At 35.7% G+C, this 14547-nt stretch overlaps 1 protein-coding gene across 1 annotated transcript; it reads right to left on the bottom strand.

The window, feature by feature from the left end:
- Positions 1-9418: 9418 nt before the first annotated feature.
- Positions 9419-13619, bottom strand: LOC117240098 (centrosomal protein of 128 kDa-like). The gene is made up of 6 exons (XM_033505977.1): positions 13457-13619; positions 12739-12948; positions 12303-12439; positions 11110-11431; positions 10104-10325; positions 9419-9831 (listed from the first exon to the last, which is right to left on the bottom strand). The coding sequence occupies exons 1-6, from the start codon at positions 13617-13619 to the stop codon at positions 9419-9421; spliced, it is 1467 nt and encodes a 488-aa protein (XP_033361868.1).
- Positions 13620-14547: the final 928 nt, after the last annotated feature.

Here is a 14547-nt window from a genome sequence, read left to right as displayed (position 1 = left end):
CACTGCGGTATTTACGGACATCCGACATTCGAATGCCGCAAGAGGGCGAAGTGGGAACCGAAGAAGGACCCCCGACGCCCGGAGGAAAGCCGACCGGCTGCACCACCAAAAGCGTTGTGCTTTCACTGCCACATGCCGGGACACATCGCGTCTCGCTGTCCATCGCGGCGAGAAGAAAAACATTGCCCCGAGGACGAGCGCCGGGTCGATGCCTGCGTGGTGGAAGCCCCGACGGGTAGACTAAGCCAGCAGGCCACACACGAGGACGTGTAAGTGTCAGGATGGCCGAGTCGGAGACGAAAGGACGCCGGGGCCCCTCTGGAACTTCAGGACAACACCCTAACCTTGCAACCTAGACCCTAATATAGCCATAACGAAACAATCGCAAGTCCAAACCGATAGCAATCGTACGTCGATCGGAGGATCGTGTGTACTGAGACACTCGACCGGAGTCTTGTTTCGGTGGCGTCGTTGGGATGACGAGCAGTCTTGCTAGAGAGCTGATCGGTGAAGGAAGTCGAGTGCCTTACGAGCAGGGAGTGGTGCACGTGTGAGTTAGAGCAAGGGAACCTGTCCTCCCGTTGGTCACGGATTCGTTATCAAGCCTGAGGCCCTCGTCACTAGTACGCTCCCAATATTTTCTATTTGAGAAAACATACTTGTTGCTATTGCAACTACAAATATTTTTACAGTCGACGCTTTTGCCGTGAATCATTGGCTAACATGTAAAATCGAGAAAAAACATGGTTTATTGTGATGGAAATGTGGAAAACCGCAAAACCGATATAGAAGGGAAAATAAAGGAAAGGAAGGTAGGGATAAGTAGAAGCTTGGGGCCAAGTTTAATTCACTGAAACCGAGCTGCTTGTATTATCACAAAACAAAATTGCCAGTACGTCATTTCCGTACTCTCGTCCTCGCGAAAATGGTTTTGCTCGTTAAGAAAAAACGAAGAGACAGGGAAGAGAGGAAAAAGCAAACGGAGAGCGCTTTTAAAAAGCTGGCGAACCGTGTGTTACCACAACGAGATACGCGGTGCTATTTGTCGCTTTAAATTGTGTCGCAACTCGTTTTTGAGATCTTTGCCAGGGACGCGTTAAAACACGCTGCAAATATATTTCTGGCTTTTCTGGGGTTTAACTGAAATATGACAAATAACGTTGTAAAACATATGTACTTATGACTTACAGAGTAATTGAGTGTACAAAATATAATAGCCAGCGATTTAGGGCTTTAAAAGATCAAAAGAAAAGAAAAGAAAAGAAAAGAAGAAAGATAATATGTTGTGGCAGTCTAAGTCGATCTAAGAAAATAGATAAAGGGAGGGAGGGGCAAAGCTAGTTAATCTGGAAAGAATCCAAGCGTCAATTTCAAGCATTTACAGAGAATCAAGCAGGCTGGTTAAAGTCGTGAGTTGAGCAATTATCCCGCGTTAGGTTCAATCAGGTTAGTCCCACGCGAAATTGATCCAACCATGCGAAAACGAGTGTATTCTGATTTCTGTCGCAGATACTTCTGGCTAGTGCAGTACCTACACGGTGGTTGTTGAAATAGCCGCTTCTCATCTATTTTCCGCAGCGCGGACATCATCCTTTGATCCCTTACGACTAACGAAGTTTTCGAAGATGTACGACAGCTTGAGATTCTACTTGAAAATGATCATGATTGCGGTCTGTGTGCCGTCTGCTCTTTTTTTTGTCCTTTCGTTAAAGACTGGTAATTTGATACTGATTAATTATGCGATCGAAATCCTATATAATGGCTACAAAAAATATTTGCATCATTATTCTCGTTTCCTAATGAATCGCTGTTTTAATCAAGTTTTATATTGCATCAAATTTCTGTAGTTAAACGAAAATACTAAATTATAGAAAAATTGATATACACGGATTTAATTAATTGATAAATTAGTCAATATATAGGCATTATTATTTATTATATTATATATTATAGGCATTATATATTAGTAATGTATATATACACTTTTGAATTTTAGCTTTCTATTATTCTTATATCCTTTAAACGTCATTTCAAGCTACAAGCGACTTTAACTCAAATAGCTCGATTTCAAGTTCTAACGTATACTGTAAAGCACACTTGCGAAGTGAAACAGTAAACACGATATGAAAACTCTCTCCCCAGTAAGAAATCGAATATCCAATTTCAATCGTGCTTCATCGATGAAGCATCAATGCTACGTAGAAGCATCGTGGCAGCCGCAATGCGGATCCGTTGCGGATCCGAACAAAAATTTCCTGGCACGATCGTTTTCGTAACGCTATTAACCGTTTCAGTATCAGGGATGTTTTAAAAATCCGTATCGGATTGTACCATGAAGCGCAATAGCGCTTCGTTTATTTATTTACGAGAAGTGCCGATCAACTCGATTGCACTGCTCTTTTTTTTTTTTGTCGAAACATACCGTTCAACGCGTTCACGCTTCACTTCATCAGCTATATCAGAAACGTTACACTAAAGAGTCAAAAGGTTGCCAAATATTCGTGCTTTACCTTTTGTTTGTGTGACGTTCTGTAATTGGTTTTCCAATTCAAGAGGTAATTTATACATTAGTTTTTTCTTTATTTGGTTTACGATTATTTGAAAGAAAAGTAATTACGAGAGGAAACTCTGATAGACTAGCGGCAAGCTACGTTCGGAACCGAGCGCGTTGTGAATTGACAATCGTAACCAAACATCGCGACACAGTTCACCACACTACGCGTACAGCATGATCACGCTGAGTGGCGTTGAAACGGTTAACGTAACTGCGCGTACGACCGTCGAATGGCAAAGATATTCAAGCTGAGAATCGTTTTCAGATGCTATAAACAACAGCTGTGCTGACTTTCAAGGAGAAACCATTCGACATAATCTTACGTTTGAGCCGGGACCTTCGGTTTGCAGTTTCTGCGTCTGCTATAATTCGAGGCTGAAGTGGTGCCAGTCGATCGTATGCGACCCGCCCGTAGTGAGTATATGCTCATTACTTGAACACTTAACACAACCAGAGAGAAACTAAAGCACACCGTTAACGCTTGCACGCTGGTCGTTAAAGCACATGCTACGCGAATAGGGTACACAGCGATTCATCTAACTTGCCTTGAATTACTTTTACAAAGAGAAACATGGACAGGAATAATTTTTTGTTACGAGTCGTTTAATTTATTCGTTCGTTAGAACGATTGGTCTGACAAATTCAAAGTCTTGTTCCGTATAAATATTTTTAAACAAGCACGTCATAAGCTTTGTATATTTTTTTTATCGCAACGAAACTGTTCAGAGAAATGTTGAAATTATTAATTACAAAAGAAGACATTTACGTTGTAAAAATGTTAGCGAAAACATTTGTGAAAAAGTTACTTTGTTATAAATTCTACAAAAAGAAATATTGAAAATCACGCCCCATTTATTCAGTTGCACGTATGAAAAGTATTTTGCATTCGCGCAAAAAAATCCCTTAAGGATACATATTTTATAATAATTGGAGTGTCAAAGTTATTACGCGGATTGGCGTACACGTGCCTTTTAATGAAACTAGGTTATTCATTTGTTATTCGTTCCTAACTTTCAACTTTATGATTTTTGCGGAATAAAATTTTATATTCCGGTTCAGTTTATAAATGATTCATTTTGAATTTAATAAAATTAGAGTTACAGCAGTGCAATTTAATAAAGAACAAATAATCATTTGTACTTTATTAAAATGTTCTTTTAGCGTCTCGTTTTAATATTTCTCTAATAATATTTTGTTAACCGTTATATTTAAATGAAGGTTTTCAAAGCAGAGACGTACTTTAACGTAGGAAATGGACGTACATTTATAATGAGAATTCAGAAGCATAAATATTTCATACAAAAATAAATATTCCCCATGTGTAAATAGCTACGTTATGACTTTTATATGTATCTAACGTTTTTCCATGCAAGGTAACGTATATTTGCTTCTTCGCTTCTTCGCTTCTGAGTAGTAAAACCTGGCATTCATGCGGCTGATAGGTAGTTACGCGCTGACAACGAAAAACATAAAATGAATAAAAAGCATGAGCCATCCTATAAAAAAAATAAAGCTGCTTTTATCTTTCATTACATATTCGTCAGAATATTGTTAATAAATATTTAAGTTCAGATTTCAGCTTAAATAAATGCATAGGATTGGACATTTATTTATATATGTATCTGTGAACGCTTTTTGACATAAAATTTTTATAACGACTAAAATGACATATTCCGATATTAAATTAATTTGATGAGAATAAAAACTGAATTTTTTAAACGAGATTTTGTATGAAGTTACATTTATTGGGAAAAATTCATTCTTTTATAATATGATAAAACGAGACTCATAATAGACACTGTATAAATCATTTCATGGAATATTATGTGTATGTACATGTGTTCTACGCTTTTATTATAAAAATGCTAAATGAACGTAACGATCAAATGCATCGACAAATGTATTGAACATATCGATTGTTATTTTGAAAAATTGATTATCTTTTATTTGTTTCGAACTACAAATTGATCGAGACATTCGTGTTTGCTAAATTGCGAATTTAACGCAATGAAGTCGTCTGAATGCCTTGCGAGCATGTAAATATAGCGTCGAATTAACAGGTCAATTACTTGAGGTTGGAACTGAAAGAAAGAGAAAGATGGAGGAGGTCTTGCCTTTGAATGCTGGACACTTCTAAAGCCCACAGTTCGCTGAAATTGCCAGAGAATTCAATTAAATGGCAAATTAAACCATTGAACTGAATCTGTTTCCAATCGTGAGCTTGGAGGTTCTACCCTTTGAATTTTTAAACCAGTCAACCTTCTTTTGTACGTATGGTAACGAATATAATTCATAAACTAATGAAGTGTGTAATTCAATTGAAAGCTCTTCACTGAATTCAGTTTAGACTAAGAAAAATGATATAATAACGAAATTATCAATTTACAATTTATAGAGCGTATACTTTATTCGAAAGTGAAGTTTATTACTGCAAATATTAGTTGGCTATTTATAGCCTGTTTGAAAAGGTGATTTAATTTCGATTGATTTTCGATAAGTTTTTGTTGGTTTACTCAGGTTAATTAATCTCCAATAAAATAGAAATACCAATCCGGTAGTATAATTGCTTTCTTGCTTATTACTTTTTTACTAATTAGCGATGCACGATTCCCCACCAGTAAATATTTTTCCATCGGGAGAAGTCAGGTCGAGAGATGCAAGATTTATACGCTCGTTCTGTCAGTTATCCTATTGTCAAGTTATAGAACATTATGGAAATTGCCAATTAAAGTCATAAAAAACAAAAAATAAGGAAGTTCGTTAAAATATGTGATTTTCCAATCAAGATATAGAATTTATTCGAGTAATATAGATTACGGTAGAGATGGTGACGGTAACAATGAGTGGACTGATTCTTCGTGCGAAAACAAATTGGAAGCGCAGAGCGATGTATTGTTTCAGCGAATATCGATTTTAAAGCACGGTTTTAAAGTACGTGTGCGTTTGACTAGGTGTGTTAATTAATATTGCTGTCTGATTTTCGATATGTAAATACAATATCTACATATCTTTAAACTTATGATAATTGAACTAACAATTTTTTTAAATTTAAATTAAACATGATAATTGAACTAACAATTTTTTTAAATTTAAATTAATATTTATCCTTTTAAATGCAACAATTTTTTTTAATAATAACTTCACGCGTAAGTCAGCTGCGCACATATTTGATCGTTCTTTAAAGCTTGAATCTCTGCGAAGAGAAAAAATCTTTCAACCAACAAGAACTGGTTCTACGTTTTCTATCCATTTCCTTCCAGATAAATCTCTCTATCTAAAATCCTTATTTCCGTATTTCCTTGAAAAGGTTAAAGTCGTTTTGTATAAAATCCAACGTAGAGAAGAAGGAAGATCCGCAAAAGATTCTTTCAGCTTTCCCTATGTTTGAGCTCGAATCAAAGCAATCCTATTCCCAATAGGGTGACTATGCGTTTAACTTCTCATAGAATCTCTCTGATTCCGTGTGATACCTTCGGTGTTTTTGAAGTATGTAATTGATGTCGTAACGTCGACGCTTTGCAGTGCGAATTCAATTTTGAGTTACAATTTCCCTGTTTGCGTGGCAAAAGCATAAAATCGATAGCGCACGTTTCGATAAACACGTTTTCTTTGCTGATGGCGCACTGTAAATATAAATATTTGAATAAATATCGCGAATTTCATGTTGCTAAAAGATTTATACTATTTATTCGTAAATAACTGTTGGATATGTTTAAGTTGAAACCACTGCATTAGGTCTTTTTTCTTGTTTAAAATTATTTGTATTGGTAAATTGAATGAAAGTTCTAACATGTAATTTGTTCTTCTTTTATAAATAGTTTACGGAGGATAAAGCGTGGGTAACTCACGACTGTCGCGATCATGACACTATACATACCTATGTATAGCACGTATACTAAGCTAACTAAAATAGCAAGTCAGAGAAATGGAAACTTAGGAAAATCTAAAGGAAGATAAAACGTTCGAGCCTTGCCAGGAATATAAGATGCTAAGTAATCTTCCTAAGTAATCTCCTCCAGCTTTTTCTAGTTTGATCAATAATTATTAGTACATGTTAGGAAAATAAATAGAATTTTTGTTCTCAAGCGAGGTATAATTTAAATTTTGTATGTACACAAAAATGTTAAATATCTGTAATAAACATGGTATAATCAATTTTTTTACATAAAATTATATTGTATAGGCTATTGTTATTTAAACATTTTAAATTGGATGAAGGAAAAAATGACGCAAATAAAACGTAGGACATTTTAATTAAAGAGACTAATATAGAGATTTATCTACTTAACTGTGATTAAATCATCTCCACTTAACGCTCTACCTCTTCTATTAATTATGCTTCGTTAAACTATGATTACAGAGGATGGGTTTTTTGATAAAATGACATTCTGACAAATATATATAGATCGATATATATATCGATATAGATAGACAAATATATAGATTCTTACAACAGTAGTTATGAATGAACAGTAGTTATTGTATCAATTCCGTTCTTCAGAAGCTTCATTTGTGAAAAGACAATTCGCCAGAATATGGATTCACTGTAGTTATAGCTATAGGATTTCAATCTAGTTGACAGACTTGCTTTACGTAGAGAATATCTGTCTCTTGTTCTACCTTATCGCGATTCTCTCCTCATCTTATACGCTTTGTCGAGCAAAGTAATATTGGCATATATCTCGGCTCTGGTTACAATCATTAGTTTCCGCCTAAACGATTAGAATCACATAGCTCGCGCTCTACTCTCGTTTATTCAACATTCAGGCCATATGGTCGCATGCGACGAGTTTTATGTTAATTCCGACCGATTACAATACCTTTCTTTCGTTTACAAGGAACGACGAGACTGGCAGTTGCGTGATTTCCAATGCAAAAGCCGCGATATCTGCACGATAACCTAACCTCAACCGATTTTGTTGTACTATTCTTATGTGGACTTCGTTTGTACCACTTTCGTAACAAAAATAGAATACGTAGAACACAGCATTCCGTTATGCGATATTGTCGATTCCTAACATCCGAAAAATCAGAGATAATTTTTTCCCTACAGTTGTACATTTGTGTGAAAAATTACGAACGTAAAGTTGTTTGGTGCATGCACAGTCCTCCCCTCCCCTGCATTTGCGTGGACATGCTAGAAAGATTCACTTTTCCACGGTGAAACTGTATGAAATGTATTATAATTTCATTTTTACAAAGGTCGAACATCCTACTATGCATAAATTTAATATTAATATAAGCAGGTTTCGTGTTAAGTATTACATCTGACGTATAAGCACACGTGTGTACGAGCCTTGGTTTTAAATGTCTTATAGTAGACACCGAAAAGATTATTCAGTTGGATATCTGACTCAACATCAATATTTTACTAGGAGATAACATGTTAAGAACACGTTGGTGGATGGCATGGGAGATGATGAATGAAGACATACTTCTGTGAGATACATAAAATAGTAGTCAGAACGTATTTTGGCGCTTGGGGACAGCAACAGCTGGTGATACTGTCATACACCTCCATTTATAAACTTTCGAAAATCGATGTGACCTTCAAACTTTAGTGTATTCTGTTTCACAGCACAAAATGTTTCCGAAACGTACGTTTATTGTTACAATGAACTTGACTAATGGCTCTGAAATACTATCCTTGAAAAAACAATGGGGGAATTGGAGCAAAAAAAAGAAGGAAATAAACAAAGACCTTGTTGGTTCGTAAAAATAAAATATGCTACAGGAAAAACTTTTTCCAACGGATTGAGATGCGACGAGCTTTAAAAGCTATGACGCGAATCGAGCGTTTGTCTACAAGAGCGCATTTTCGGTGGATATATAGATATACATGTATATGTGACGAAATATACTAAAGCAATATTGACCCTTTGTCGCTGAAAGTATCAAACTACAAAACTTCCTTTCAAATTTTCAGAATAAGGAAATCAGGATCATGATAAATAATTGGAACATAATTAAAAATAATATATCTTCTCTATAAGATAATGAATACATTGGTTCATTTAATTTTTATGGATATTCAAACGCTTCTGTGAAATAAAACGTCAAGATTATAGAGTATAAAATTCATAGCTATGAAATAACTAAAACTCTGATGTATTATTAAAAATATACGTTAGGTTGTATGTAGTGATACATACAAAGATTACATGTACAAACCCATAATTAACACAATGCTACCGCAACCATTCTGCAATCTACCTTGCCCAAAACACTCTTCCAGTCACCTCCAAACTCTTCAATTCTCTCCATCTAACCACCCACAAACTATTCACAAACATGCAATTTTCGATAAAAGAAGAACTTATCGTCAGTTGTCCTTAACATCTCGTTCATTCATTTGGTCCCTATCCCCCTATTTCCTCCCACTGTGATGATCGCACTACATTTTTCCACATTTTCTACATTTTTCTCTATTCTATTCTCTGGATGACCTGAATTCTCGAGCAGTCGAGTGACGATTGATCTGTACAATTGATCGATTTCTTTTTACTACAGCCATGCAGGAAGTTTCGTCTTGGGAAACGATGTTGTGAATTTGAATGTCTGGATCACGTAAAGAATATTACCGGAAGTGGCAAAATTTATGTCTTTGATTATGAGGAATTCTCCAGCTCCTCGACTCAGCGGCAAACGCTACTCTGGGTAATAAGCGTAATGGTGCTATTGCGGCTAGTTTAATTTTTCAACAAGGATCCAGATGGCGCCGTTGACGGAATTCTTTTGCTATAAACGTCAACGATCAGCATCAGCCATCAGGCAATTTCATATTTGTGACTTATTTCTTCTGTGTTATTTCTTCTAATTTTATTGTTAGTTCTTCAATTTGTATTCCAAAAGATTGAACTCTTTTTACGTGCATGTGTGTTTTTCTTTTTTTTGTAACTCGTCGAGTTGCAATTCTAATTTTTGCACTTCCTCCTTCATGTCCTCTATGTGTTTCTCGAACTCTTGTGTCGTCCTGTCTTTGTCGGAACATTCTACTTGAAGATCAGCGAGTTGATGCTCGGGATCGTAATTCAATTTTTGGTCGTTAGCAGTAATAAGCTCACGTAACTTCACTTTTGAACTTGATCTTGTTTGGTCTTGATTGTGTTTTCGTGGTGCTTGTGGTGTTCTAAAAGTAATCGTCACGTTGCTTGCATTTTTAGTGCACATTGATACACTGCACTCTGCACAGGCAATGCTTTTGTTGTCATGAAATCTCTCTAACTTTTCAGTAACAAAACCTTTTATTTTATTATTTAATTTTGGATCATGCGCCCCTGGTGGAGATACATTATGTGTTCTCTTTACCTTTATTATGCACACGTTTTCCTTTTGCTCTCAATTTTTCGATCATCTTGTGCTGTTCTATATATTGTGTTCTTATGTTCTTCGCATATAAATCCTGTCGATTGATTTTATCTTTCAGTTGAGGTACATGTTTAATTCTTTACCTTTTTTTCTTTTTTTTTATGGATTTCTTGATAATCTTTTAGAAGTTGCTCGTTATATTTGGAAAGCTTTCTCACTTCGTCTTCAGCTGTTTCCTAACGGGATTTTTCTTCTTCAAGTTTTTCTGTAATCATTTTTTCTAAACTTCTCCATTTATTCTGTTCTTCTTCGAGTAATTCATTACGTTTCGGTATCTGGCTATCTTTTCCTTTAAAACATTTAATTTTATCAGAGAGTTCTCCTATTTTCAAACTTGCTTCATTTAAGGTAACTTTATGAATTTCCGATTGATGCTTTGACATTTGATGTAAGTCTTCTATTGCTGTTTCACGTTCTTTCAACTGTTCATTAAATTCGTTGTTTAGCATATCCACTCGAGAAATTTCGAGTTCTTGAGCATCGTTTCTTCTTTTAGAAATTTGGCTTATTTTCTCTCGCTTGCTGCTACATGTTGCTGTCATTTTATCAACTTCTTTCTTCTTTTTTTTCTTTTTTTTTTTTGAACTTAAAATCTTGATTTAAGGTTTGTGTTTCACTATATGATTTATTATTATTAACTAGTTCAACATTATTTTCAGTAGATTTTTTTTTCGCGTGATTTTTATACTTATTTAAATAGTTTAACACGAGCAAATGCATCGTACGTCAGATATACCATTTTTAATAAATTGTCGCCTTTACAACTCGAGTTACCTCTGAACGAGTCGCATGATTGATCAATAAGCCATGAGTAATTATGCAAATTCAGTTTTTTTTCATCTATCTATCTGAATATTATAACAAAGACTTTACATTGAATATTTTATTAAAATTGTAAGTTTTTCATAAACGCTTCAAAATCCACAGTCTATTGATCAACTCCTCTATCCTTTCTCTTTCTCCTCACTAAAATAGATAAATTCCTAATGTAGTTTGTGGATAATATTTTTTTTTTCTAAAGCAAATCACATTTATCATCTGATATATTTTTTGAAATAATTTCTGTCTGTACATTTTCTTCTTTTCCCTTACTCCTCTTTCTCTTTCTAATGAATTCTTTTTATTCCGTAAAATAGTTTTTGTATATTCAATTTTGTTAAGTGCAATCCTTATTTCTGATAACTTACTTTTATTAGATAATTCTTGTGAATCTTCTACTACATCTTCCATATCATTTTGAGTGCGGCTTCTACCTTCAGTAAATTTAATATCTTGAACCGTATCATTAATTTCAATAGCTCTTTCGGTATCAAGTAAATCGCACTTATTATTTAATATACCTTTTGAATTGACTTCTGTCTCTGTAGTTTCTTCTTCTGTATCTTCTTCGAGTTTTCTTCGTTCTTCTAATCCACCCTTCTCATTTTCTAGGATCTTCCTTGTTGTTACGCCGCCTAAAACATCTGCACGCCAGCCCGCGCCAGCTCGCACCACCGGACAACAACCAGCCTGCGTAACGTCACTTCGACCCTCAATAAACCTAAGGACCCACCATAACTTTCACTTCCCTGTATTGTTTCGCCATGTGTCTTCAATCCGTTTGTCTTGAAGAATTTCTAAAGCTTAAAAATATTCTCGAAACACAGTCGGTTTTTAGAGAGGTCCTTGGGTTTATTAGACGTACTTAAAACACGGAGAAAGCGGGTATGCACCAGCATTAGGAAAATCCGAATAGCCCTCTAATAAAACAAGCTATGTTTTCTCACGCACACAGTCATCTATCCACCACGATGGTAGGAGACTTCCTACTCATCCCTTCGAGCAGTAGTGCAGGTCATGACCATTCGTTACCCTCACTTTTCCTAACGAAAGTGGGGACAACGAATCCGCGTTCTTTAGGCACAGGGGCACACCCACACCGAACTTTTCTTCTGTATTAGAAAAAGAGCGACAGTCAGTCTAAAAACTAACGCCTAACGCGGCAGTCTACACATAGCGCGAGAGTCGCATACTTCACGAAAATCTTTTGTCGGTTCTCGGTGTTGTCGAACATACATCTTCTCTCCTAAATATATTATAGTGCTAAGTACATTAATACATTAATTTCCATTATAAGAGCCCTGCTCTAGCGTACATATCTATCACATCTTCGTGCGACAAGTTGTTAACTATTTATTTCTCTACGTCAGTGTAATCTAAGTGTTGGAAATATATAATTTATAATTCAGTGAATCACAGTGTTATACAAACTCAATCACCCCTATTATCTCAACGGAAATCAGGGGATCGATCAATTCGTGGTGTCGATTGATATAATCGTACGACCCCCGTTGACGTCTCTCCTCGCGGTTACGTCTCCCCGCAATTGGTCGGAATTTACACTTGTATTTTCATCTTCTTTAACTTCGACTTTATCCGATCTCCTAGGTCTGCCTCTATGTTTCGCTTCATCAGTTGCTATTACACCCGTTACTGCATTATCATTTTCTACAGATTTATACCTATCGCTATCACTAGCTGTGTTCGTTAAAAGAACTTCCCTTCGTTGACGAACTTATCAGTTGTTTCGTTTTCACTATCTGAAATTGATTTTTGTTTAACACCTCTTTTTTCTTCTTTGGCAAATTTATTTTCTACATTTTCCGATGCCTTTTGTTTATTAATTATTTCAGACTTGTCTTCGATTAATTTCGTCTTTAAAGCGCTTCGCAAAATTTTATTTGTGTTTGATTGTCTGGTTTGATTATAAACAATTTCTTCAAATTTTGGCGAAGTAGCAGGCTTTGCAGCAACATTATAACGACTGCTCCGTTTACTACTATCTAACATAGATGGAGATGGATTCTTGTCATCTTTATTCTCTAAAGACTTCTCTTGTGTATTAGCATCTAAATTTCTCGACATAAGATCTGCTGAAGTTTTTGATTCTGTAGTGTCACACGCATTTTTCGCTGTCATCATTTGGTCTTCTTCTATAAGCAAATGTTCATTATTGTAAGCATTATCTCTTGCTTTTTGTATGGATTCTAATGATATATTTTGTTCAACGTTGTCTATTGATTTTGTATCATTTTCAGCAGTTGATTTACTAACTGCTTCTAATTCCTTCGTTTCAATTTGGTTTTCTTTATTTGTATCGCCGTCCAAAATATTTCTCATTGAAATATTATCCTTCTTGTTATGATCTTTTTCTGCTTCTCCTAAACTTTTACTTTTTTTGTCAAACCATTCTTGTAAATTTTGAGTATCTTGTGACGAAGATGGTGACAAATCATTATACAATACTGCAATATCTTCTTTCCTTCGTTTCACAGACTCTTTCTGGTATTCTGTTGAGCTATTGACATCAAACATTAAGTCTGTTTTAATGAAAATATAATCCTGTGAAGCGGTGTCAATTGATACTTTCTTTTCATAAGAATTTTCTACATTAGACTGCAATTCTTTTGAAAATTCTTTCAAAACCATTTCTTCATTTCCCACAGTAACGTGTTTTCTCCAAGCTTTTGTTCAAATTATTAGAAACTAAACTACCCTGATAACTCCGACTAGTCGCTGCTTTAATTGTCTCCTTTAACAGTTTTCTTAACTTGATTTCGTTCTGCTTCTGCATAGCGTCTAGTATGGCCCGAATACTTGGATCCACACCAGTAGCCATAGGGCTAACAGAAGATGTGTCTTCTGATTTTTTGCTCATAGTGGTTATTGTACTGTTGTTGGAGTCTGTACTAGCGAAGCTATTGCGACGAGTACGATAATATTTAAAAGAATCCAGTTCTTTACCTGAATATTCTTCTTTTCGTGACCAGTTTCAATTTTGGTGATGACCGTAGTCCGCTTTCCGTAGAAGTCGTTTTCACGCAAAGTGAGCTGATCTGCAGAGGTCCGTTGATCCCTCAATCTTCAATGATGCACGTATGCCGAAATGCGTAATTTCGTTTTCTTGAAGTTGATGGATCCTGGCACGGATCGCCAAAATGTCACGTAAAGTTGGTACTTGGGTGGTAGTAAGAAGGCTGAGTCGTAACTCAACTACTTATTTTCCTTTATAAAATTTTATTATAAACACAAAATAACACCGAACCGGAGAATAGGGGTTGTATGAGTACAGCAACTGGAAGAGGAACAAGAACTGTCCAAGCTGGGTGAAGTCTCGGTTTATATACGTTTTGGTTTTAGGATGTTGAGGGGCTAGGTGTAGGTTATGATGTAGAAAAGTGTCCGAAGGTCGGGGGTCCATATTCTATCTCTGATGTGGACTGAGGTGCGTCACAGCCTTGGTGTATGTGTCCAAGGTGGTGATGTGTCCAAAAGTGTCCGAAGGTCGGGTGTCGATGTATTATCACTGATGTAGGTTGAGATGTGATTGATGTCACAAGAGCTTGGTCGAATATTAACTTTCAACAACTCTTTTCAAGCTCACCAGTCACAAGCCACGGTTTACTGAATACATCTTTTTGGAAAATCCTTTTTAGATTTTCGTACAAGGAACATGGTTTGTTTGACAAGGGATTTTCTTGTGAAGCAATTTGGGGTGACAAAAAGGTCTTTTTGTTAGGTAGCTTATCAATAAAAATGTTTTATTAATGACGTAACTGGAACGAATACTAATGAATTTAAATAAA

This window comes from Bombus vosnesenskii, unplaced genomic scaffold (assembly GCF_011952255.1).
Source record: "Bombus vosnesenskii isolate JDL3184/JDL3185 unplaced genomic scaffold, Bvos_JDL3184-5_v1.1 scf7180000014543, whole genome shotgun sequence".
NCBI classification, from domain to species: domain Eukaryota; kingdom Metazoa; phylum Arthropoda; class Insecta; order Hymenoptera; family Apidae; genus Bombus; species Bombus vosnesenskii.
The sequence above is the reverse complement of the archived record's forward strand: the minus strand, read 5'-3'. Positions and strand labels throughout refer to the sequence as shown.

What these genes read in the sequence shown, in the direction of transcription:
- LOC117240098 (XM_033505977.1), bottom strand. Translation starts at nt 13,619, where the DNA reads ATGAGCAAAAAATCAGAAGACACATCTTCTGTTAGCCCTATGGCTACT. An exon ending in TCCATCTATGTTAGATAGTA is followed by an intron (nt 12,440 to 12,738) that starts GTAAACGGAGCA and finishes TAACGAACACAG; the next exon opens with CTAGTGATAGCGATAGGTAT. An exon ending in ACAAGAATTATCTAATAAAA is followed by an intron (nt 10,326 to 11,109) that starts GTAAGTTATCAG and finishes AACGTGAAACAG; the next exon opens with CAATAGAAGACTTACATCAA.